The 27,175-nt window shown below is 39.8% G+C and overlaps 2 protein-coding genes across 3 annotated transcripts in view; one reads left to right on the top strand and one right to left on the bottom strand.

Moving 5' to 3' along the window:
* Window positions 1–6,875, top strand: part of recql5 (RecQ like helicase 5) — a 51,931-nt gene extending 45,056 nt beyond the window's left edge. For both annotated transcript variants that reach the window (XM_033044397.1, XM_033044396.1), the window contains 4 exons: window positions 4,074–4,170; window positions 4,252–4,482; window positions 6,041–6,113; window positions 6,510–6,875. In XM_033044397.1, coding sequence (XP_032900288.1) covers window positions 4,074–4,170; window positions 4,252–4,482; window positions 6,041–6,113; window positions 6,510–6,604 — 496 coding nt within the window. In that variant the 3' untranslated portion in view covers window positions 6,605–6,875. The remainder of the gene's footprint in view (window positions 1–4,073; window positions 4,171–4,251; window positions 4,483–6,040; window positions 6,114–6,509) is intronic.
* A 9,273-nt stretch (window positions 6,876–16,148) lies between these two features.
* myo15b (myosin XVB) overlaps window positions 16,149–27,175 on the bottom strand; it is a 156,268-nt gene continuing 145,241 nt past the window's right edge. Inside the window, exons 63-65 of the mRNA XM_033043975.1 lie at window positions 19,973–20,106; window positions 18,717–18,857; window positions 16,149–16,921 (exon numbers count right to left, since the gene is read on the bottom strand). Of these exons, the coding sequence (XP_032899866.1) occupies window positions 16,856–16,921; window positions 18,717–18,857; window positions 19,973–20,106 (341 nt within the window). The 3' untranslated portion in view covers window positions 16,149–16,855. The remainder of the gene's footprint in view (window positions 16,922–18,716; window positions 18,858–19,972; window positions 20,107–27,175) is intronic.

Raw genomic sequence — 27,175 nt, 5'->3', positions numbered from 1 at the left:
CAGCACCTAAACTTTTGAATCTGTGCAAACTAACTGTGCTGGTTTGGATGTAAATGCAGGAACAGCATCTATTTGTTCCAATAAAGAGAAACAGCAGCAAGCGATTAACACAGTTTATTTTCCAAATTATCCAAATGTTTTATTTTTGTCTTTCTTTTTTATTTCTTTGTTTTATTAATTTTGAAGTCTTTGTTTCTGAATACCTAAGACAGTCAGAAAGACTAAGTTTTGACAGTTGTGATGATTCTCGCTGAATTAGAGAGCATGTCTTACTTAGGAGGTTGTCACAGATTTTTCCAATTTTATTGCGAGCAGGGCTTCTCAAGCCCCATGTGACATACTTCAAATTGTGAAATAGCTTGCTATAACTGGGGAGCTCACCAAGAAAGATTAGGATTAATTTGTTCAGAAATTTCCAGCTGAGAAATCTGCACTAGATATGTGTGGACGTGTGTGGTTCATTCCCCCCCCACCCCTACTAAAAAATGTAGTCCATTAATTTCTTATTTGCCCCCTATTGCTCCCTCAGCCTGATTTGCAAAGGTAACCACAGGATTATATACATCTGGTACCCCTAAACCAAATTTGGCATGTGGGCTTTTGAGTAGATTATCGTTGGCAAGTGATCAGAATAGGAGCCCTGCTTTTGCCACCTGTGTTCTAGACCCATCCTCACTACCACAGGCTATTAAGGTTACTGCCGTCTCCCTGTTACAGATGAAAGCTCATCACTCTGAAACATGAACTTTGTTTTCCCAATCTTTTGAATATTTATTTTTTATTTTTTATGCCATGGGTAGCTCCATGGCCTCAATAGTTGCTCATACATTTTCCCTGGGTCACTGGAAAAGATTCTCACAATTGTATCTACTTGTGGAATAGACTTCAGCATATGGGCCCTCATGGACTCAAATGGTTTTTAATTTCATTTATTTAGTGTGCCCACACATGACATTCTCATCTGTTCAAAGCTGGCTTGTAGTTGTGATCTCTGCAAGATGAGATAGAAACTATTAAGATGCTTTTGTACAAGTTTGATTCTGCATAATGCTTAGGACAGTCTTTCCAGGTGAGGCAGAGGTTCACTTGCACTTCCTCCAACCTTATCTACAGTATCCTCTGTTCCAGGTGTCAATTTCTTTACATCGGTGAGACCAAGTGCAGGCTCGGCGACCGTTTTGCTGAACAGCTCCGCTCAGTCCGTCTTAACCTACCTGATCTCCTGGTTGCTCAGCACTTCAAACCCCCCTCCCATTCCCAATCTGACCTTTCTGTCCTGGGCCTCCCCCATTGTGAGGCCCAGTGCAAATCGGAGGAACAGCACCTCGTATTTCGCTTGGGTAGCTTACACCACAGCGGTATGAACATTGACTTCTCTAACTTCAAATAGCCTTTGCTTTCCCTCTCTATCCCCTCCCAGTTCTCCCACCAGTCTTATTGTCTCCGACTACATTCTATCTTTGTCCCTGACATCAATCTGAAGAAATGCAACTTTACCTAAACCTGTTTAATATTTGCTCTTGGAGCTTTCTGCTTCAAACCTGAATGTGCACAGTCTTTTTATCACCCTGTTTTCAACATGACCTCCCAACATGAGGCATTTATTGATTATTAAATCAAATCTTCTTTACCATTCAGTTTTGGGGAGTGCAATAATATGCCTTGGAGTACTAACATGTTTACTAGTCTTTATCTAGATGCCTCAACATAAGTAAATAAACTTAGCTTTAAAAACTCAGCATGAAAAAAAATTGGAAAAATGTACACGCCTCCTTTCACATCCGTTTCTGAATGTCAAAGGCTTTTAAGCCAATTGAAGCCATGTTGGTGTTTGTAAATAACAAGCTATTTCAAACAGCAATTTGCTTTATAAATGGTGATTGACAGACTAATACTAATAAGAACACCAGGCTAAGCTTTTCCGCACTTTGAAACAGTGCCTTGCAATGATTTTCATCTATTTGAAAAGCAGATGGGGCTCCAGATTAATTTTTCAACTGAAAGACAGCACTCCTGATGGTGAAAGACTGCTTAGGCACTGCTTAGGAGTGTCAACTTGGCTGTTTACACTCAAATCTTAAGTGAAAGTTGAACCTTCTAGCTAAGCCACAATTGAAGCTAATTTAAAATATTTTTTTTGTGAGATAATTGTTAAGGAACCTCAATATAAGAAATACTTTAACTAAAGTCAGCTGGGACATGCTGTGCATCTTCTAACTTGAGGGTCATGAGTGTTTAGAACTTTCGTCCTCAAAAGAACAGTGGAAGCACGATCTGAATATATTTGGCGACGAAAATGGGTTGATTTTTGGTAAACGGGTGAAATATTACCGTGGGTAAACAGGAATGGGGGGGTTTAAGTTGCAATCGGATCAGTCATTATCTTGTTGAATGGCATAGCAGGCTCACAAACCCAATGGCCTATTCCTGCACCTACTTCAATGTTTATATGTAAAATCTGACACACAAGTCTAAGATAAGACAAATGACCAGTTGGAAATGCATGGGTTGAGCAGGTTAATCTGGAATGAATTTGTTAAAGGTAGATTGTGTTTGAATTTTAGTTTACAAGAAGTAACCAGATTCATTAAAAAAAATGAGATGCACTCTCTGTGGATTTTCAAATGGTGTTAGGTAGGATCTCTCTGGCATATTATAAAATTTGAGCTGTATTGTTTAACAGAAAACTCAGCTCAATGTGGATAAAGAAATCTATTAAAACTTGCTGATAGCCTACAAAAGATGAGAAGTTTAGAATAATTCCGGAATACAGAGGCAGGATAATGAAACGATTAAGTAGGCACCAGATTTATTTTCACATGGGAAAATGAGTAAATATATCTTTAATGTTTTTAATTTTTGGGATGTGTCTATTGCTGGAGATATTATTGGTCTTGATGTGGTCATGTGACCTGTTTTCAGCCACTGTGCTCTACATGTTGAAGGTGCTCACATTACTGTTATGTGGGGAGTTCCAGGGTTTTACATCGGAGACAATGAAAGACTGCCTGCATGTCCAAGTAAAAAGATTGACCTTAAAGTGTGAATGCAAGTAGCAGTTTCCCTTGCTTGTTATTGTCCTGCTTCATGGGGTTGAGGGTTCCTGTTGCAAAAACCTTAACTGCTCCAGTTTACCATTATACATTACAATCACAGTACATAAATTGTAATTTAAGATGGTGGTGAGAATTCCATATCGCTTCCGAAATGCCCTGTAGTCACTTGGAGGCTTTGGGGAGTTTGTGTAGTTACACAATACTCATCGCAGTAGCCATTAGATTTATGTATGAATGTTACAGAAGTACAGCACAACTCCAGGCCACAGGTTCCATCCTGATGTCTCAGATCAAGGAACCAGGTTCCATTCTGATCTAAAACAAAGTGCTGAAGGTACTCGACGTGTCAGGCAGCATCTGTGGAGCAAATGGACAGACAACTTGTTGGGTCGGGCCCCTTCCTCAGACAGTAGGTTCCCAACACAAAATATTGTGCATTAATTCCCTCCACAGCTGCTACCTGATCCATGGAGTTCCTCCAATACTTTGTCTTTTGATCAAGATTCCAGCATCTTCAGTTTATGTCTCAATGGTGCTTTCCATCTTGATCTCTCAGCTCCCGGACCTGGTTTTATTCTGCTCTCTCAGCTACAGATTCTGGGTTCTATCCTTATTCTTAGCTCTTGCATCTCGGTTCCATCTTGATCTCTTGGCAACAGGAGCTGGGTTGAATCTTGACGTCTTGGCCACAGGATCTGGTTTTTGCCCTGATCTCAGCTACTGAACCTTGATACCATGCTAAACTTGATGCTGTCTGTGTGGAGTTTGCACGTCTCTCTGTTGGTTTCCTCCCACATCCCTAAGACAGTGTGATGTGTTAACTGGCAAATTACCCATACTGCATACAAAAAACAAGGGTATTTGGTTGTGTGAGAGCAAATGTTACAGAAGTAGAGAAAAATGGGAAGAGGGGGAATGGGATTAATTTCATGCAAACTAGCAGGCATTAATGGGTCAGTCTATTTATTTCTGTAATGTTATATCTTTTTGTCTATGGTTATGTATTGTTTTATCAAACGACAGAATCGGAAGCCTAGGAAAAGCTCCTGATGTGAGCAGCCAATTGTGGCATGGCACTCATTCCGCTGGTGAGAAAAGACAATTAGCAGATGAGGTAAGGTGCCAAAATGTTTCTTGTTCTCAAGGTGACTTGTAGTGATAATCCCCGATTTTATATGTTGAGTTGTTTTTTTAGGAATCTGGAATAATCGATCCAAAGCGACAGCGAACGAGTATCAATCCCTCCATTTTATATCCTCCTGATCTTAAGGGCATTAAGATGAAGAAGGTTACCTTTGACCCATTGCATCAGGACAGTACTGAAGTGCTTCCAGCTGCATCAAAAGGAGGACAACTGAAACAGACTGCAGATATTGTTGTCAAGTGCCTAACCCCTTATTACAAAGAGGGAAAGTTTGCTTCTAAGGTAAATTAAGCTGCATTCAACCTAGGACATATAGACCTCGTGTTCTTAATTTGCAACTGCCGTTGCTCACAGAGATATTTTTATTTCCATTTTTCAGTACATTGTGTAAGTAATTGGTGATTTAGTAGATTAATCTTTCATACCAACCAGCCGATGTTTCAGGTACCATTTATCAAGGGAATGGACAGTTGCCATTTCAGGTCAGGACCCCTCTTCGGACTGATGGAGTAGGAGGGGGAGAAAGCTAGAAAAGAGAAGTGGGGCTGGACCAAAGCCTGGCAAGTGATAGGTGGTAAAGGTGATTGGCAGATGGGTGGAGTAAGTGACAAATGTTGGAGAAGAAAAGAAGACAAAAGGATGCCAGATAAGGTAAGAAGAGGAGGGAAATGTAGAGCCAGAGGGAGGAATACAAGTGGGAAGGGGACAAGTAGGAGGGTAATGATGGGAGATAAAAGTGAAATCTGGGATTTGGTTATGGGAGAAAAGTACACAAAGGAGGGGAAAGGAGCATATGCACACTGGGGTGGGGAAAAAGATGGGGGGACAGGGTACTATTGAAATTAGAGAATTCAATCTTTATACTGTGGGGTGGTAAGCTATCCAAGTGGAATATGATGCTTTTCTTCCAGTTTGCGTGTGTTCTATCTGGCAATGGAGGAGCCAAGGACAGAAATGTCAGTTTGGGAATAGGATGGGGAGTTAAAATGGCTAGCAACCGGGAGATCCAGCAGGATTTGGTGGACAGGGCACAAGCGGTCGCCCCTGGTCTATGCTTGGTCTTGTCGATATAAAGGAGGCCACATTGGGCATACTGAATGCAATAGATGAGGTTGGAAGAGGTGTACTTGAATCTCTGTTTCACCTAGAAGGGCTGTTGGGTGCCTCAATGGAAGTGAAAGAGGAGGTGTAGGGACAGATGTTACATCTATAGTTGCAGGGGAAAGTGCCTTGGGAGGCACTGGTTTGGGTGGGAAGAAGTGAGCGAAATAAGGAGACTGGGAAGAGAGTAGGCTCTATGGGAAGTAGACGGGTGAGGGTGGGAAATGGAGAATATGTTGAATATGACACCCACCCCGGTATGCACATTTCTTCCACCAACCGAGGCACTCTGCTACTTTCCCCTTCTCCAATCATTAATCTCTTATTCCCAAATCACACATTTCTATTTGATCCTCCCTTTCCTTTCCCCAATCACTTTCCACCCATATCCCTCTCTCCTGGTTTAACATTTCACTCCACATCTTTCCTTATCGGACTCCCTTTTGCCTCCTTTACACCTCTAGGCTTTGTCACTTACTCCATCTGTTTGCCAATCCGGCACCTCGCCTGGAAACACCTTTCACTTTCCAGGCAATTTACCCACACCTCTCTTTTCCAGCTTTCTGCATCCTATTCCATCAGTCTGAAGAATGGACAGACGACGTTTCTGTCCATTCCCTCCACAGATGGTGCCTGACCCACCGAGTTCCACCGGCAGTTTGTTTTTTTGCTCAAGATTCCAGCATCTGAAGTTTTTGCTGCCTCCAGCCAACATGTTTCATGTGTTGTGTTACTACAGGATTTGTTTAAAGCTTTTGCTCGTCATCTTTCTCATTTACTGGCTGTTGGAGAGAATGCATCGAAGAAAAATGGTAAGAGTAAACTTATTTTCAATCACCGTCTGTTGGGTTCTGGGAAATGGGATATAAAATTAATCTGAAGGCAAATAAATGTATGCATGTTGTAATCTCACCAGATATAACATTCCCTTACATGATCAGAATATTATGGGAAATATAAGGTTTCCATTACCTCTCCTGGCTGTGCGTTCTAGACTGATGAAAGCCTTCTTCACTGTCTACAACTCCACCAATGTTTGTGTCGTCTGCATACCTACTAACCAACCATCTACATTTTCATTCTAGTCATTTATATAGATCACAACTTGTGAAAGGATGTTTTCACCACTTCTCTCATTTCCTCTAGAATAGTCAGGAGGATTTGTTTTCTTGAGAAATGATTTTAATTTATTTCAATTGATCTTTCAGTGAAAGAAGAGGTCCAGCAAATAATCCATTGCTTCTTTAAAAGTCGCAGGAAGTGTGAGAGTGAAAATGACTGGAGGGACCTGCATGCATCATAGCCGTTCTATTATACTTGACACTGGCAGGAAGCAATTTATTTTTTATTTATATTTGGTTTGACTATAGAGCCATTTATTCTTTGGCATAGCCACATCAATCAGGGCTGATCTCAGTAATTAGGTAAAAAGACATTCAATTCTATGCAAAATATTTGGCCTATGCACCAGGCCGCATGAATGAGAATGAATGTGTTGTTATTGTTCTGTTGTAATTATTGAGAGAATTGCGAACTGAGATACTTTATTAAAATAAAGATTTTTCCAAACAATATTATTGTAGAGGTTTTGCTGAAGTACATTAATTACTGTTATCAGGAAGATATCAATGGGTTGGTCAAATGAACATAAATTAAATTCAATCTTAAGAAAAGTATTGGAGAAGCATAAGCAAGGCATGGAAATACATAAAATATTAAGTTTAGGAGAGAAACAAATTTTAGAGAATGTGCTCGGAGGTCGCTGAAAATCGGTGGGGGGGGGGGTAGAGAAGGCGGTTAAGAAGGCATACCTGACTTTATTCGCTGACTCGCAGAATGAAAAACACAGGGGCATCATGCTATAATTATATTAAAATACTAAGGAAAAAAATTAAGTACTGGAGGATAGACACGCCCTTCTTCAGTCAACCTGAAACGTCACCCATTCCTTCTCTCCAGAGATGCTGTCTGTCCCGCTGAGTTACTCCAGCTTTTTGTGTCTATCTTCGGTTTAAATCAGCATCTGCAGTTCCTTCTTACACAAAGTATTGGCGGGATTCAATGTGTCAGGCACCGTCTCTGGAAGTAGTAGACTGATGACATTTTGGGTTGGAATACTTCTTCCGACTAACTGGAGTTTGATTGGCAGATGGGTGGAGTAAATGACAGATGCTTGAGGTAAAAATGAGACATAGGGATATCGGATAAGGGAAAAAAAGATGAGTGAAATATTAAGTCAAAGCGAAGGATATGGGCAAAAAAGAACGGGGGAGGAGAAAGTGTGAATAAAATGGAAATGTGGGCTTTGAGGATGGGGATAAGTGTACAGAGAAAGAAGCATGGGGACTGAGATAGTGGAAGATGGTGGGAGAAATGTACATGGACCACAGTGGGGTGAGCATGTATTACTTGAAATTGGAATATTTAATTGGAGATATTCGGGTGTTAAAATTAAATGGGCCTTAAACAGTCTAAATAAGATCTTCCTGACCATGATTGTAGTTGATTGCGAGGAGACATTTTTAATTTAGTTTATGACAACATTAGAGGGGAATTGAGGAAAACAATGTCACCAAAAAAATCAATAAATCTTTCAATTTAAGTTGGGTAAATTTGCAATTGGCTTTGATGCACATAACAACGTCACAAATTTAACAGAACCATGTGATAGATGTGAACAAAGCCAATTATCATATTTCAGTTTGATACTTCTGGTTCCTTTCCCTGTCCCTCATAAACATTGTACCTGTATTTGACTGTGAGCAAGTAGCTGATGTTTACCACTGAAGCTACAAGCAGCTGATACACTACCGCAATACAGGAATGTAGTAATTAATATATTACATGTTATTGTTGTTTACATTCTGTAAGTCAAATATATATTCCTAGTTTCAGATTCATGCTAATTGCTGGACTGTATTAACCTGCAGGTTAAGGACTTGCTGTAGTGAGATAGTGGAACTCATTGGCTGAAAGGTAGTGGAGCAGAAACCATTACATTTAAATGTTATCTGGATGATTTCTAGAGAAGCCATAACATGCAGGGCTTGGGGAATGAGAGGTGGGAACGAATAACCAAAAGATCCTCACTCTTGACGAACAAAGGCTCAAATACGAGACTCGTGCACTAAATAATCTCACGTACCATGTTCTCTGGAACCCCTAAACCAAGATGTTGGTGACCCCGGTAACTCAGTTACTCCACTTGGCACTTGTGCCACTACCTGCCACGTTTATCACTATCAATACAGTTAACACACTAAACGCGTTTTTGATAGATATTTCTTATTTTAACTAAACGGGACGCAGTGAGTTACGCACTAGTTCCAGGTCGGCCTGTACATTGGACGAGCCTGCCGTCTCTTCAGCAGCTCTGCCGGCATAGCTGGACTCTGCGTTGTCTTTCGCTTTGCTGGAAGGAGGAATGCCCCAGAAAGCGGCCGATCGTCCCTCTTCACAACGGCCCCGCTGCCTGTGGTTCCTGACGGGCGACAAACGGGCAGCGGCCTCCTCTCGGCCTCGAGCACGTCGATGGCGGCCTCGCAGCAGGCGCGCAAACAGAGAGCGCGTGCGCGCCAGCCCGGCAGCCGTTGCCACGCGTGCGCGCCGGCCCGGCAACCGTTGCCACGCGTGCGCACCAAGCGGCATCGGAGTTTAGTGTCGGCGTCGCACGCAGTTCCGCGGCTGCGACCTGATGCCACCGGTGCTGTTGATTCAGGATCTTCCCCGTTGGGCGCCGCCTTCCTTAGCTGCCACCCGGGCTCAGCCCAGAATTTCCCGCGCATCTGAGCGGTGGAGACGCGAGAAGCCGCGGACAGAATGAGACTCCTGGAAGGGACGAGGCGGATCTACAGCTCAGACGGAAAGGTGAAATAGGGTCAGAATGTTGCACAACAAGGCCGCAAGATCAAGGTGTGTTGGAAAACTAGAAGACTGCATATGTTGGAGCCCATTTAAAATAGTAAGGAACTGCAGAAGCTGGATTCTTGTGTGGAACATAGCGTGCTGGAGGGACAGAGGCTCAGCAACATCTGTGGATGGAAATAGACGACTTGCAGGCTGAAGTAATTCCTTTTATTTTGCTCAGTTTAGCCTTGATTGGTGGAAAGCAGTAACAGACACGGAATTAAGAATTTGGACAATTGTAGATTGTTTAGAGACAGCCAGAATGTATTTGTTAAAGGGAAATAATGTCTAAATAATAAGAAGGGGTTGGTATCTAAAATCATTGCCGTGGCACTGGAGAGGAGGCTGGATTTAGTGGATAAGTACTATATCTGTGTAAACCAGGGGGAAGGGGAAAGGGACCGGCTCGATTGTGTTTACATACCAATGGATCTGCAACCATTCTCTGATTCAGTAAAACACAGCACAAGATATACATGATTAGGATTGAAGACCAACAGAGAAAATGATTGTGAGGATAGAAAATTGGTTAAATAACAGGAAATAGAGAATCAATGACAGTTTGACAGACAGATGGGAACGTATGCAATAGAGTATGGGAAACATTTGCTTCCTTATGAGGGACATTTGCTTCCTTATGAGGGACATTTGCTTCCTTAACATATATTAGTGGGGTGCAGGGGACAATATATAAATTTGCATAGTCGGTGAACTGTGATCGGTGTAGTGATAGATATCAGAGTGATGCATAGGCTGGGGTAGAGTTATAGATGGGACTGCTGAGAAATGTGACCATAGAACAGTACAGCACAGGAACTGGCCCTTTGGCCCATAATGCAAATTCCAAACATGCTGCCAAATTAAAGTGATCTCAGCCTGCACATGATCCATATCGCTTCATTCCATGCAAATCCATGTGCCTGTTCAAGAGCCTCTTAAATGCCACAATCCCATCATCTTCCACCACTACCCCCGGCAGCGCTTTCCAGGTCCCCAACACTCCATGTTTTAAAAACACTTCCTTTAAGCTTTCCCCTCAGGTATGCATGCTGTATTTGATATTTCCACCCTTGGAAAAAGGTTCTTATTGTCTACCTTATCTATTTAATAATTTTATATACTTCTATCTTGTCTCTCCTCAACTGATGCTCCAGAGAAAATAATCAAGGTTTGTACAAGCTCTTCTTGTAGCTAATTCCCCCTAATCCAGGTAGCAAGCAGTCTGGTAAAAGCCTTCTGGAAGAACAAGAAGAACCAAGATAAACTAGACATAATTCCAAACAGGATGAGAAAACAGAATTCTGCAGAGATCATAGAAAATTAGAGGGTAAGTTGAGAAACTGATTTACAACTTTTTCTTTAATGTTTATTTTATTAGAAGCAATTGTACAAGAAGAAAGCAATCGACATAACAGTTATACCATTTTCGTACAGCTTCAGTTTTAACATTTTATAAACTGATAAATGAATCGGGAAAAAAGTAAAAAGGAGAGAAAGAAGAAAGATACAAAAAAGAGAGAAGTAAAAAACCCTGAACTGACAAAGAAGTGAGAGAGAGAAAAAGAGAAAAAGCGGAGATATGTCCCGCTATCCTTCCATACGCCCGCTCACCCAACCCAAGCATCGGTTTTAAATATTGTGTTCAACCATTCTGTTGTTGAAGAAATTCAACAAAAGCAGACCATATTTTGAAAAATTGGTCTGATTTATCAGCCAAAACAAGCCTTATTTTTTCTAAATGTAGTGTCTCGGTCATTTCTGTGATCCACATCTTCACTGTGGGAACTGTTATCTTTTTCCAGAATTTAAGTATAAGTTTTTTCGCAGTTATTAAACCATAGTCAAGGAAACGTCTTTGGAATGTCGTTAACTTAGAGCAGCCCTCTGACATTCCTAATGTTATTAATTTTGAATCTGACTCCAATTGAATTTTGAGTGTTTTAGAAATGGTATTGAATATTCACATCCAGAAATTTTGTATTTTTATACAGGATGCAAAAGAATGGGTTAGGATAGCTTCTTGGAGGTGACATTTATCACAGAGAAGGGAGACAGTTGGGAAAATCTTATTCAATTTGGTCTTTGAGTAGTATAATCTATGCAATACTTTGAATTGTATCAGGCAATGCCTGGCATTTAAAGAACAGTAATGTATGTATAGTAGGCTTTCCTCCCATATATCTTTTGAAATGGGTAAGCCCAACTCGTCCTCCCATGCTCGCCTATAAATCCCAGAAGGTGGGTATTAATATTTAAGAGAGTATTCAAACAATCGTCTAATGTATTTTGACCCATAAAAGGACAATCTTGTGTATATGTTTCACATAATCTTGGATTTGAAGGTATCTAAAATATATGTTTGCATTCAAGTGATATTTCTCCTGTAGTTCCTGAAAAGAAAAGAGAGTCCCCTTTTTATAGAGGTATTCGACAGTGTTAATTCTCAGGTTTTTCCATTGAACAAACACCATATCTAAAGTAGACGGTTTAAACGAGGGATTGTTTGCAATAGGAAGAAGGAGAGACAAGTTTCTCAATTTAAGACTGAATTTCAATTGTTTCCAGATACGTAGTACTATGTATTATCGGATTTTACTCATACATTGACATTCAAATGTATAGGAGGATCGAGCCTATACTAAAAGCCAAACAATCTTCCCTCTCCATTTTTAACCAATTAACATGTTGACATGTATCGTCCAACCAGAAGATTATATTTTTAATGTTAGTTGCCCAGTAGTAAAAAAGAAAATTAGGAAGAGCTATTCCTCCATTTTCTTTGGGTTTGCACAAATGTATTTTGTGTATTCTATGGGTTTTGTAGTCCCAAATAAAGTTAGTGACAATAGAATCCATTTAAAAAAAAAACTTTTAGGGAGATATATATATATTGATTGAAATAAATATAGGAGTAGCGAAAGGAAAATCATCTTTATGGCATTTAATCTACCTATAAGGGAGATAGGAAGTGTTTTCCAAAACTGAATGCAGGCATATAGTTTAGTAATTAATGGTGGAAATTTTATTTTAAACAGAGGGGAATATTTTCTAGGTTCCGAGATATCTGAACTTTTCGGTGACAATTCTGAATGGAAATTTTTGGAGTTGAGAAGGGTCTTGTTCTTTTATTGGCATAATTTCACTTTTATTCCAATTTATTCTATATCCTGAGAAAGAACCAAATTGTTCTATAATGTTTAGCACATTTGGAATACTAACTTGGGGATTAGTAATGTATAGAAGTACATCATCTGCATATAACGAGATCTTATTGGTGGTATATTTGGTATTATATCCATGGATGCCTGAATGTGACATAATACTCTTGGCAAGGGGTTCTATGGCTAAAGCAAATAACATTGGTGAAAGGGCGCATCCCTATCTGTAACATCTAGATAAATAAAATTTAGATTTGTCAGTATTCTAGCTGTCGGATTAGTGTATAAGAGCTTCACCCATAAAGTAAAGTTTTCTCCAAATTGGAATTTTTCCAACACTGTGAAAAGATAAGACCATTCCATTTGGTCGAAAGCTTTTTCTGCTCCGAGAAATAATTGTTAGATCTTCGTTTATCGTTCTCTGCGAATATATTATATTAAACAAACGTCTCAAATTATAAAACGAATGTCATTTAGGTATAGACCCAGTTTGATCTGGATATATTAGTTTACTAATAACCCAGCTTAATCTGCGAGCCAAAGTCTTAGCTAGTATCTTCTGATCCGTATTTAAAAGGACTATTGCCCTATAGGATCCAGGCTCCTCGAGATTTTTATCTTTGTTTGGAATCAATGTAATAGTTGATTCGGCAAGCGTTTGTGGTAAAGTCTGTTCTATAAAGGGCTTGTAAACGTGGGGAAATTAAATCATTAAATTATTTATAAAATTCGTTACTAAATCCATTCGGACCCGAATTTATTCCACTTTTTAATGATTTAATAGTCCCTACAATGTCTTTTGTTATCTCTGCTCCTAATTCATCCCGTTCCTCCTCGTTAAGGGATGGGAGATTGCAATTCTCAAGAAAACTTTTCATCTTTGCAGGATCAGCTGTTGTTTTTGATGAGTATAGTGTTAGGTAGAATTGTAAGAATCTTTCATTAATATCTTTAGGCAATGTAAGCAGATCTCCTTTTTCTGATCTAATTTTGTGAATAGTACGATCATTCTCTAATTTGTGGAGTTGACGTGCCAGTAGCTTGTGTGGTTTATCACCAAATTCAAATTTTTTTTGCTTAGTATAATGAAATACCCTAATAATTTTTGCAGAAAGAATCTGAGTTAATTTAAATTTTAATGCAGCTATCTTATTATGTTTTGCAGTGGTTGGGACTGTCGCATTTTCTAAGTCTAGCTGTTTAATCTGTTTTTCTAATTCCAATTGTTCAGTCTTATTTTTCTTGTTTTGAAAAGCTTGGTATGTGATAATACAGCCTCTAACATAGGCTTTTTAAAAGTTTCCCACAACAACGCTGAAGAAATACCAGGGGTGTCGTTTGTCTCGAAAAATATTTTCATCTGTAGCTTCAAATAGTCACAACAACTTGCCTCAGTTAGTATTTGTGGGTTGAATATCCAAAACGATTGTTTATTATACATTCCTTCCAATTTTACTGAAAAAGTTAAAGGACAATGGTCCGAAATAATAATGTTGTGATATTTTGGGTTATAGGTAAAAGGGATAATTTTTGCATCTACCAGGAAATAATCAATTACAAATATACATTTTATGAACACCTGAATAAAAAGAATATTCTCTTCCAGATGCATTGGAAATCCTCCATATGTCAGTTATGTTTGTATCCTGGCCGCTCCTGTTTCCTCATAATTCTAAAGATGTGTTAACTAAGTGGCCTCTTGTGTAGGTGACTGCAAGATGAGCGGAATGAGTTGATGGGCAGGGTGAGAGAAAATAGGTTGCAAGGAGGTAAGTTGGGAATGGGACTGAAGGAAGTGCTCGGACACCCACACTAGACAATAATCCAAATCGTCTTTTCTGAGTTTTATGGAAATATGAGATTGGCAGGAGGGTCGAGAACTGTGGAATGTAGATGACTGGCAAATGAGCCACAATGAGGAAAAACATGTTTACGCAGCAAGTGGTCAAGGTCTGGGATGTAATGTAATGTGGCAGGAAGATAGGAGGCAAATTTAAATATAGCTTTAGTTTAGTTTAGCTTAGAGATACAGCGCCGAAATAGTCCACCTCCAGTTTCAATTCCATTTGGAATATTTTGGAGGACCAAGAAACCAAGAAACCTTTGGTCCACCTGGTCCGTGCTGAGCAGTAACACTATCCTACACCCACGAGGGACAATTTTCACATTTTATCAAGCCAATTAATTTTTACATTTTACCAAGCCAATGCCTGTACGTTTTTGGGGTGTGGGAGGAAACCGAAGATCTCGGAGAAAACCCACGCAGGTCACGGGGAGAACGTACAAACTCTGTACAGACAAGGCCCATAGTTGGGATCGAACCCAGGTCTCCGGCGCTGCATTCACTATAAGGCAGCAACTCTACCACTTCGCCACCATGCTGCCCTTCAAAAGGGAGACTAATAAAAGTTTATGAAAGAAAATGGTTTTCAGGACTGTGGGAAAACGGACAAATTAGTATGCTTTTTACACAGACCTAGTGCTTAATCGATTGAGCGCTTTCTGTGTTGTAAATAAAGTAAAGTAGGCTTTGATCCATAAAATGTGAATGTAATCATCTTTTGGTGTTCTTTTGGGGTAGTTTAGCAGGACTTAACGAAGACTGTCTAATGGTATTCTATTCCAAGTTTATTAAAAAAACAAAAAAAGGTGTTTAGCTATCATTTACACTAATTCTTCAAATATCCCTAAAATGATCATCTGTTACCTGTTCTTGCATTTGAAAACATTGAGTTAGAATATTATTGTGTGCCATGATTAAGGGAGATCAGGAGTGGGTGAGGGGTAAAAAACAGGGGGAAATGGGTGATAGATGGAACCATACCACAAAGGCCTGGAATAAATGTCATAAATGTCATATCTTCAAAGTTTATGTGTCCGTGCATGTGTGTGTTGATAACAAACAAGGCCACCAATTTGTATGCAAAGTCTTCAGTAAAAGTCTATATAGCTAAAGTATACTGTAGTCAAATAACCCATTCCATTAAATTCTATTTAATATCATAATATTTTGGTTTGTATTATTTTTTCTAACTATAAAACAGTAAAAATGTCGAAACTACATTATTTGATCATTACAAACCATAAAACAATGAAGTAACACAAAGTGAAAAGGCAATGTACCATTCACTTACAGTTATTTTACAGAGGAGCTTTCATTTCCGTCTGGGCTGTCGTTTTATATAGATCACTACTGAGGAAATGCTGCGACGTTAGGAGCAAATGGTGGAAGGGTAAGAAGATAGCTTGCTAGCACCAAACTAAAATGTCATCAGCTTCTATATTGGATGGCAAACTTTGGTTGCATTAATATTCTGTAATATAATCATTTATCTATTCCTTGCATCTTGGTTAGGACTTTCAATTATGGTCAAACTGTAATATTATTTCAGTATATTTTTTAATTTAATAATGACACCTGGTTTAATATTACTTTAAATTATTTGCAAGTCTTGTCCAGCATCATATAATATTTCCCTTCTAAATGGATGTTCATACAACCAAGTACAAATATATCAAATCAGGTGGAGAAGTGGCCTAAAATAATTGTTTCATGTGATTTTTCTCCCCTCAGCCATTCTGAAGGATTTGGGATTTGGGATTTACAGGCTAATGTATCTAGTAATCGTTTTGAAAAGCAGCAAAGCAGTTAAACTAATATATCTTGTTTCATCTGTGGTGGAAAAACGCAAATAGGAATTTAACACAGTGTACTGCCAGGAAGGTTTAAAGTGCCAGGACCCATATTTGGAACATCACACTAACATTGCATTTTCACTTTATTCTGCAGCAGTTTATCATATCAAGTTCCAAAAGAAAGTCAGACTATTAAATGCAACTTTTGACTAATTAAATTAGAAAAATATTTAAAGAGCATGAAAAAATTAAAAAAACAAATATAATACAGCTCTATTTACAAAGATAAATAACCTTCATATCTATGAAGGGACCTTTTTTTACTCCAGTTGTTCTAGCTTATTACCCAACAAATCACAATGAAAATAAGCATCTCCCTCGATTAACCCACGAAAACTATTAATCACACAGACAAATTCGAGTCAGGCCCTGCCTGTGAAGTGATGAACTGTTTTTTTGGATGTGAAACTGCTGTTGCTTTCATAGTAGACTTCCTCTGTGTGCCAGTAATGGGCAAGTGGTGCAGAATTTGCCACTGCGTCAACCCAGTTCCATCGGACTCATTACTGAGTGGTATCGTTTGTGGCCAGAACTAGTCAGCGAGTGGCAGTTGGGGATTTCCTCAGGCGATCTGAGCAAGACGTTATCCAGAAGGCCTCCACCACCTAAAGCTGCCAGTAGCCTTGAGCACATATGTTAAGGAGTAAATTGTGGCCACTTCCCTTTAATTATCTTGGAATTTTGTGGAGTTGTAACTGTTCTCTGCAGCCCAGTACTGATGTGGATCATATTATGTTCTTGTAAAACATTAATTAGCAACATTGGAACTTCCATCTCATCTTATTTGCACGTGGTCATGTGTAGGAATGGTGCACAATAACATCAAGGATCATTCCAATCATGTGGGAGATTTTCTTTGCCTGGGGTAAAGATACAAAGACACTTGTCATTATTTTGATATCCACTGGACCCATTCCTCAGTGCTGCTGATGTTGATTAGCTGTAGTGTGGATGAACAGTCTGAAGAAGGGTCCTCATGCAAAATGTCCCCTATCCACATCCTCCAAAGATGCTGCCTGACCTGTAGTGTGGTTGAACACCAGCATAACCCATGCCCTTGATTCTTGACTCTCCTTAATTAAAAAGCAATGCCAAATTATGCCTGCTGTTGTGATGTGAGTTTCTGATCACCAAGAATTAAGTTGGCATTATTAGGGAAGCTGTCATCAGTGACAGCTCTGATATGGCTAAAGGTAGGAATTACCAGGCATTGGGAAACAGTTGTCAGCCTTATTGCCCTAAATTCGCTGCTGATGCACAACTGCAATATGCAGACATATCAGTAATGAATCTTTGAAAACGTTTTTAATCATGTTCATATATGATAGGATCAGAATTAGGCCATTCGACCAATCAAGTCCACACTGCCATGGAATCATGGCTGATCTACATTTCCCTCTCAACCTCATCCCCTGCCTTAACCCCCGACACCCGTACTAATCCAGAATCTGTCAATCTCCGCCTTAAAACTATCCATTGACTTGACCTCTGCAGCCTTCTGTGGCAATGAATTCCACAGATTCACCACCCTCTGACTAAAGAAATTCCTCAACCAGGAATTGAGGAGGGAATCATGTTGAGAGAAGGCAAATAGCATAACATCAATAAGGCAAGAAACAGAGTAAATCTTGCTGTACATCTCCAAATTTTCTTTATTCCAGTCCAATGATGATCTAGTATCAGTAACTCGGAAGAGCATCTCCTCCTGTACTACGTCCTCCGTTACTGTACCACATGATATAATGTGTCCAACTGCTGCATCACACCCTGTAACTTTTTTGAAGTAGATGTCACCATGTAAAGGTTATTTTGAACCAGGTGCTGTGAAGAACTCCATTTTATACAAGCTCCTCAGGCGTTCAAACCACGCTGGGGAATGCAGCCAGTTGGGCAGTGAGAAGCTGGCATTTACTCAAATGGACGCTGCCAAGCCCGTGGACTTTAATATGCATGTCTCCAAATGCAGAAATCTCAAACCCACTCAGATTCCAGCAGCCACTGGACCTGTACAGAGTCCAATGATAGATGAACAGTCTTCCCAGCATTTGGTTATAGTTTCTGCATCAAGTTACAGGCAACACAGGATCGCTGAGTACATTTATTTCCAGGGAGAACTTCTGCTGTGGGGAAGATTGCCATGTATATGATTTTTAAATTGTTTTATTTGTATTATTTTAAAGTTTTTAGATTATTTTATATTTTAACCTTGTAAAGCAAACTTTCATAATATTTGAATTATTTATTTAATTTGTAATAATTTTTCAAAGATTGTAAATGTTCCTGCCATTGGGAACATTCCCAAAGCTTGACAACTTTGATAGAGGCGATGGAGTTTGGTGCAATGGATTTTCCTCCATTCAAGATTTTCTCAATATTTCTAATTCATCCTAATGACCCGGTTATATTATTCAAGAGTCTGGCACTTGAAGGGCAATGCCAAACAGGGCCACGGTTCTCTTAGTGTGAGACAGTGAGTAATCTGAGCAGTGAGTGCAAGCATAGGTCCCACTCAGCAAAATTCAGGCCAAAATACATTGACCTTTACCTACAGCTTACATATCCTTTGCCTGCATGGGATTTAAACCTCAGAAGCAGAGTTGCAGTCCACTATGTCATCTATTTTGCATGGCTTTTTAAATGTGTGTCCTATAGTACCTCTTTCACTTCAAAGGTGATCCTCTGTGGTTTGTCTGGAGAACCGTAATTGACGTCCATCAATGGAAGATTTGATCCGTCAAGTGGGCGCCTGGTACGCATCATCTGGATGTCCCTCAGAGAAATCCTCAGCAGTTCATTCTGTAAGATGAAACATTGTCCAGATCAATCTGTACTTTCCCTGGATTGTGATGCAATATCACTATGGTCTGCACTCAGGCACTTCCCTTTGCACTGCTTGTTGTACTTGTGTATGGCGTGATTGTACTCATGTACAGTTTGTTTTAGCTGGATATAACGCTAAGTTTTTCGTGTATCTCCATACACGTGACAATAATAAACCAAAACCAATATCTCCTTCTGAATAGTCTGGTCATGGTAGCTTCTTCAATGTGTGTGCTACCCTTGGGCAGAAGCCCATCCTACAGTGTTGCTTTATTTCACTGATATCCTTCAGTTCATGCTCGACTTTGCCTTCTTCCTCCAAATATCTTGACACAGTAGACCGTAAAGGAGATAAGTTTAATGGTGACAGACAAGAATAGTGTCCCCTCTGGGCCCATGTAATGGAAACCACTGCTATCACATACATTGATGCTGTACCTATTTTAATGATGTCCTGCAAATTCTGGATATTAATCAACAAATCTGCTTAAATACCCTACACTCGTGTGAATTGTATGGATTACATTAAAATATATTTTCTTTAGGTGTACTGCTGGCCCTTGCCCACGATTTGCTTGGGATACACACCGAGATCCTCCAATGCTGGAACTCCAGTTAATGAGCCTCAATCCTTTTTAATTGGAATGCTCAGAAACAGGCAATACTTCTAATGGAAATACTAATAAGAAATATTTTATGCTTTGGTCCTTATTAAGTAGTCACTAATTTGATATCAGCCAAAGTAACAATTTTTTCAACAGGGTTCTGGAAATCGAGCAGGAGTAGAAACACTGGTTGCATTTTACATCAAGGTACCAATATCACGACAGCATCCCTATCTACCCATGCGAGATCAATTAGATATACTGCAATCATTGAAATTCTAATACTGAAATAAACTTTTGAAGAAAACATTTATATAGCTTGAATATCAATCTCAATATGATATTTGCATGAAGCAAAATACTTATTACAATGAAAAGAACGCAATATGTCTATCATCCTTGAGCTATGTAATCAGTTGATGGTTTCAATGTTGCTTTGATCCCATAATCTCTGTTAATATAATTGATGCATGCAAATTACTGTACCTTAGCCTCCTCACTTAAGATCATCAGAATTTCTTCACTGAATGCAATGATGCAAGGAGCTGGAATCCATTGCAGGCTGGTCTTTTTCACTGTAAAGATGTTGTAACCAAACAGAGGCATGGTACACACTGCAGCTGAACAGAAAGAGAAATATATAATGGTAGGTATGTATGAACTAAGCAGAGTGTGTTAGAAGGAGGTTGAGGAATTATTCTGCTGGGCTATACAGGCAGGGTTGTACGAGGTATATTGTATCACCAGTTGTAAAAACCCAGACGACATACAAGGGAACTAGGGTACAGGATTAAATAATATCAACATACTGGATTGTAGACAGCATATTTAATCAATACCAACTATTTTGGACATACTATAGGAAGAATTTTAACAATCTAATCCCAGTTGTCCAGAAGAGCAAATTCATCTTCAAGGCAGGTCCTGTGCCCTGTATCACAGATTTTTTTGTTGTTGCAACAAACCAGCCAAAAGCTGTGGAAAAGCACAAACTCATGCTGCAAATAGTCATTGATTGCCTGCTGAGCAAGTTCAGTACCATACTGCAGAAATGTCTGATAATTGGCAGCATAGTTACCCAGTGATCATGCATTAGGGTTAGGACATATCTGACCCGCTACATCATAAGTCTCAACCACTGCTCACTTCTCTCCATTCTGAGTAAATAGTGCACCAGCAGTTTTCCCCTAATATTCAATTTGACGGCTTTACCTCATCCTGTAATTCACACGTTGCACACACTAAAAGCCATTCAATCACGGCAGGCACATCTTCCAGGCACAATGATACATTTTACAAAAAAAATAGGGAACAAAAGAACTGTAGTAGGATTAATTCTTTCAGTGCATCATGGAAAGGGGCATCATAGTGGTGAGTATCTCAACAGTTCGTCCTGTTCTCATCCTACAGTTTCTTGAAGGTATATGGATACACCAATCACTACCTCCACACAATGCAATTTGGCTTTGTGCCTTTTAATTCAGTTGCACAATTACAATGTTCCCAGGAGCTGCAAGAAGATGGTGAAGATGTAACAAAATGCTATTTGGTCTTGCTCTCATAGCCACCAGCCTAGGCAACAACTGTAGGCAACAACTGCTTAATAACTTTTCAATATCTGAATTCTGCTGTAGTGGTGGTGGGCAGAGTTCCACATGTTTAGGTTGATGCCAGTCCTGTACTGGAACAGCCTGACTAGAGAAGCAGTTTACTAGTTAAACAAGACACACAGCATAGAAATGGGTCCTTCAGCCTATCATGTCCGTCGACCGTTTTGTCCATCTTCATCAATCCCATGCATTCACATCAAGTCGATATCCTATGACTAGCCTAGTAAAGTGTCAGTCCAAATATATTTTAAACTGATTTTATCTGATTTCTCCACTTCCTCTGGCAGTGCATTCTAGACATCAACTATTTTTTTGCAAAAAAACATTCCCCTCAAATCCCCATTATAACTCCTTTCTCTTGCCTTAATCTGCACCCTCTTATTTTTGTTACTCCCTCTGTATGGAAAATAATTCTGAGCATCAACCTCTCTTTGTCTCTGATAATTCTACATACCTGTCAAGTCACCACTCGACCTCTTTGCTCCATTGAAAATAAGCCAGCTTGTCCATTCACTCTCCATCACTAATATCCTCCAATCTAAACTACATCCTGGAAAATATCTTTTGCACTGTCTCCAATACAAGTCTTCAGTACAACAACTGAATGAAGTTTATCCCACAGGTTTAGTTGCATCCAGTATTTTCCACCATTTCTAAAAATCAAAGAGAATGATGTCTGAAGATTGGCTTCTCTGATGTTGAAACCCTTGTAGGAAAGCGTAAGTGGACTATTCATCCTACGTATCCATCAATTCCCCACTCATTCCCGATTCCACCACTCCTCTATGCTCTAGCGACAATTGTTTAAATTACAGTGTTTAATGAAGCTAACCCGCACATCTCAGGAATGTGGGAGGAAACCGGGGTAAACCCGCGGTTGCAGAGAGTACGTAACCTCCAAGTACAGTAGTCCGTCTCCACGGAAGGGGTTGAAGGAAGGTCACTGGAGCTGTGGACCATTGAGTTATTTAATAGAACATGGAACCAGGCTCTTCGGTTCACTGTGTTCATTGGCTCTCTTTCTATGCACCCATTACATTCCAAATTTGGCATTGGGTAAGCTAATGTGGACAAATGGAACCTGGTTTCTGGGTACTCTGCATTAAATGAGAACCCACTGGAGAATGGATTCACTTAAGGACATCAAAGTCAAGAAATAAGACCAGGAACAAAGATAACCCTACATAATGTGGTAAGTGTATACTGGGTGGTGTGTTATCTAACTACAAAAGGAGTCTGACAGGACTCATTTAATCAGCATGAATCCCACAGCAGACCTCTCCAGGTGCTGCATCCACATTCCTGGTATCAACTCACTGTGAGCAGGGAGAACAAGACCTGTGAACTGCAACAAGAGAAGCCCGACCAAAGACATAGAAAAGCAAAAGTCAGGCAATCCCTGCCCCCTCTCTATCAGTCTACGCTGGAGAAACAAATTCAGAATGATGACCAACTTGTAGATCACCAATCAGTTCGCAAGTATGACCCTGAGGTTTCAGTTTTATATAGCTTATAATTTTTAATCTCCCATTCGTACTTCTGTTGTGTAGAAACCCCCCAAATAAGCGGTTTAAACAGCGTCTCACCTCTCTGGGTTCATTGGATCCATCAGGAGTCAAGATTGCATTCAATAATAATCTATCAATGAGTTTAATTAAATAATTTTAGATAAGCAGTCTTTCCAGTTTGTGTTAACATTGGCCATTCTCATTCATTTCCTATTTACACCTGTGACTAAAAATGTCCATCCCCTCTCCCACCACGACCACCATGTGTCATTCAACCTCGCCCATCACAGACTGTCCCTTTTTTTCTCATCACCCTTCCCCTGCTACTGCAACTTTAAATTGGAAATCAAACATGTTTTCCAATGTCCGATGAAGGTCATCAAGTTAAAATGCTATATTCAGTCATTACCTGATTTGCTGCTGCATGGCATATTCTATTTTTACTTCCATCTGCAATATTTCTACTTTTCCAATGCCATTGAACTTGCCGTTGTCAATACTCATTGATGCAGCTCTGCTCCTCTCTGAAGGGATTTCCACCTGTCTCTTTTACTTTATTCAACTTCAGTGTTTTCCATTTTCTGTCCCTCAGCATCTTTCCACCAGTTCTCTGAATTGAGAGAACCATTCAGTTCTCTGAAAGACTTCTGATCTCTTGTTAGCTCTCCAGTTAACCAGCACAAATTTTGCAAGTCAGTCTTTTAATTCATAGGACTTCACCACTCAAGCTATATGGGTATATTTGTCAGGCCTTCCACATATGACTAATGGTGAAGCTGCAATTGGTGTCTGTGTCACTGAGGGTGCTCCCACAATGCAGAACTTCTGAGTTCCTCTGCTACCCTTTCCAAATAACCCAGCCTTGTACACGTCTGCATTATAGGCCACCACATATAACAAACGGGTTCTGCTTTTACAGACATCCTTGTCGATTTTGTCCAAGTCAGAAAATAGACAAATAAATCATTTGATTTGGTAACCATATCTCTATAGCGTTGTAATGAATGACATCAATAACACATGACTGATAAGAAAGAACAATTACTGAAAGTGGGAAGAGGAAAAACTAGTCTGCTGTCTGGAGGAACTAATACATGTACATACGTAAGCAGAATTTTGAATTTAATAGTGTTACAAGAGCTTGCTTCTCACCCTCTTCTCACTGCTACATCTGGAAGGAGGTACATAAGCCTGAAGTCCCACACCACCAGGTTCAGGAACAGCAACTGTCCTATAACCGTCAGGTTCTTGAACCAACATGAACAATCCTAATTCTACCTCCACAACGGAACATAGAAACATAGAAAATAGGTGCAGGAGTAGGCCATTCGGCCCTTCGAGCCTGCACCGCCATTCAATATGATCATGGCTGATCACCATCTCTTGCACTAAAATGGACTTTTCTTTTCTAATGTTTTTCCACTAATGTTTTATTTTTTACACAATCTTTTAGATATGTAGAATATAAGGTATAATTTATGTTTAACTTATTTAGTGTGTTTATGTGGCTGTGATGCTGCTGCAAGCAAGATTTTTCATTATACCTGTATCTCACTACTTTCGACATTAAACTTCACTTAATTTGACCTGGGTATTCATCTTTATGTGTTTGTAATCTGAGGGTGGCCTGCGCTGGTTACAAACAATAAATGACACTATCGGCCTTCATAAGGGCTGGCTGCCGAATGAGGAGATCAATTTGAAGTCCATGGTAGTGCAACAGCTAGTGCAATAATGTTCCATTAATGAGGTAGGATTAGGGTTGTTCAGGATGGCTCAAGAACCTGATGGTTGTAGAAAAGTAGCTGTACCTGAACCTGTGTAGGAAGGAACTGCAGATGCTGGTTTAAACTGAAAGACACAATATGCTGGAGCAAATTGGAGGAACAGCATCTCATATTTCGCTTGGGCAGCTTACAAACCAGGGGTATGAATATTGACTTATCTAACTTCAAATAACCCCGACATTCTCCATCCCTCCCCCATCCAAGTCACACCAGCTTTTTGTTCTCACCTAGCAAACAGCTAACAATGGCCTGTATCCTTTATCACTGTTACTTTTTACATATCTTTCATTCATTTGTTCTATATCTCTACATCATCATCTACATCTCTTGTTTTCCTTTCCCGTGACTTTCAGTATGAAGAAGGGACTCGACCCGAAACGTTACCCATTCCTTCTCTCCAGAGGAGCTCTCCTGTCCCGCTGAGTTACTCCAGCATTTTGTCTCTGTTCCTGAACCTGATGGTGAGAGACATCAGGCTTCTGTACCTCCTACCCAATGATAACAGTGAGAAGAGGTATTTTGCAGTTATGAATACGCAGAAAATAGCTAATGAATAGTAGTCAGGTCTTTTGTGCGATGGAATGAGAGGATATCAGAACACTGGGTAAAAACCTCAGTTGACACAGTGTTAAATGTCTTCACCAATGTTAAATTTGTTCTATACTGCAAAATCATGACCAAAAGTGTGGGTCTCAGAATCAAAATGTCTTTGTGTAACCACGCTCAGCATTAATTCCTGTGCTTTGTCCAAAACTGTGTGTCCAGAGTATTTAGCTTTTCCTCTTGTGTGCAGAGAAACAAAACACCAAGGATAGTTTGCAGGAGTGCAGATACTTCTTTATATCTTTGCAACTGCATTTGAACCAGCTGCCCTAGTTTCCAAGGTTGCGGAGCTTGGTCAAGCTAACATTGGGAATTGAATATCATACAACAATGGAATATTCTGGGAGGTACACCGTCAGAACAGTATTGCAAATTGTCCGGAATTCTTCAGGGTGTACCAGCAAAAGTATGACTACACCAGCAAAAGAAATGTGCAGCTTGTACGTAGGGTTGGAATAAACAAGTATCCAATATCCTTTTTCTCCAATTGTGGGTTGGAAATTGAATTCTCAAATTTTAGGTAACTATATAACCCTAACCCTCTCCCCTCTTCTCCCATATAACTCACCCATTTTTCTCACCCCTCCTCCAATGAACGCACCTATTTCTCTCCTTCCACCTACATTCCTTCCTTGAGTTTCATCATTCACATCTCTTCAATCCTTTTATCTCACCTGCCACCTATCTGACTAGTAAGACAGATGAACGTAGAATGGTGATAAGTACAAGGCAATTAGATATTTTTGCTAACACAGATGGTTGAAAGAAAGGCAGGACTGGCAACTCAACGTTCCAGGATGTAGGGCAAAGCATAAAGAACTGGAGTAATCAACGGGTCAAGCAGCATCTGTAAGAGGGAGTGGAAAGGCAGTCATATAGTGTCAGAGTTATACAGCACAGAAATAGGCCCTTTAACCAGAAAACAGCACACATGCCTCAAATGTGGTCTCATCAATTTTGGGAGGACTAATAAGTGTTGAACATGATTTGTACAGTCTGACTGAATATTGAGGTGCAAGTTCCAGAATCCTGGAAGGTGGAAGGACAGATAAATAAGGTTGTGGAGAAGGCATATGAGATATATGTCTTCATTAGCTGGGTCATGGAATACAAGTGCAGGGAGGAAGTAGTACAGCTTTATAAAACATTAGTATGCCATAGCTGGAATGCTGTGTGTAGTTCTGATCACCATACTATGAGAAGGACATGATTTCTTTCATTGGAGAGGGTGCAGAGAAGGCTCACCTGGACGTTGCCTGGGATGAAGTGTTTCAGTTATGAGGAGAGACTGGGCTTGTTTTTCTTGGAACCGAGTCGGCTGAGAGGGAATCAGATAGAGGTATACAAAATTATAAGGGCAAGGATGGGGTGCATAAGGAAACTCCCATGACAGCAGTGTTTACAATTAGAGAAATGGGTAAGAAGCTTAGAGGGAATATGAGGAACCTTTTTCACCCATAGGCTGGTTAGTATCCGGAGCATACCGAGTGGTTGGTAGAGGCAATGACTCAGAATGTTCAAAAACTACTTAGTGCCCCGGCTAATGCTTAATCCTCTGTCAAAGGTACGAGAACAGATTAGTTTGTCATAATCACAATGCTGCTTCTGGAAGCTTTGTGTATTAATTGCCAATTTGCCACATTTACAGGCAGGGCCGGCCTTAGGAGGTGCGGGGCCCAATTGGGAATAATTTTGGTGAGCCCCAGGTTCCCAGCCAAGGTCTGTAGAATCATAGAAATACAAATAAAGTCTATTATAGACTTTATATCTCTATGGTAGAATGGAAAGTTATCAAAATGTGCACTTAAATAGTGCCTGCGAGTTAATGAACCAAATAGATCTAAGCTACATTTTAATATAAAATTGCATACATGTAAGCCTACAAGTAACAAACAAAATGTGTAGATCACCTCTGAAAAGTACATAGTTACAATACCACTAGTTTTAGTGACTGTGAAAGGAAAAAAAGTAACTTAATTAATTAGATCCTAGCAAACCAATAACTATTGGCCATAAACCAGTCCAGACATTAAATTTTGGGCTTTAGCCCCATCCTACCCTTTGGGCTTCTACCCTATCCTAACTTAGTTGTGTGTGTTTGTGTGTGTATGTTAGTTGTTTGTGCGAGATGTGTGTGTGTTAGTTGTCTGTGCGTTATGTGTGTGTGGGAGGGAGGGAGAG

The sequence above is a fragment of the Amblyraja radiata genome, chromosome 26 (genome assembly GCF_010909765.2).
Source record: "Amblyraja radiata isolate CabotCenter1 chromosome 26, sAmbRad1.1.pri, whole genome shotgun sequence".
NCBI lineage: Eukaryota > Metazoa > Chordata > Chondrichthyes > Rajiformes > Rajidae > Amblyraja > Amblyraja radiata.
Note: the sequence above shows the minus strand (reverse complement) of the source record. Positions and strands in the feature narration are given on the sequence as shown.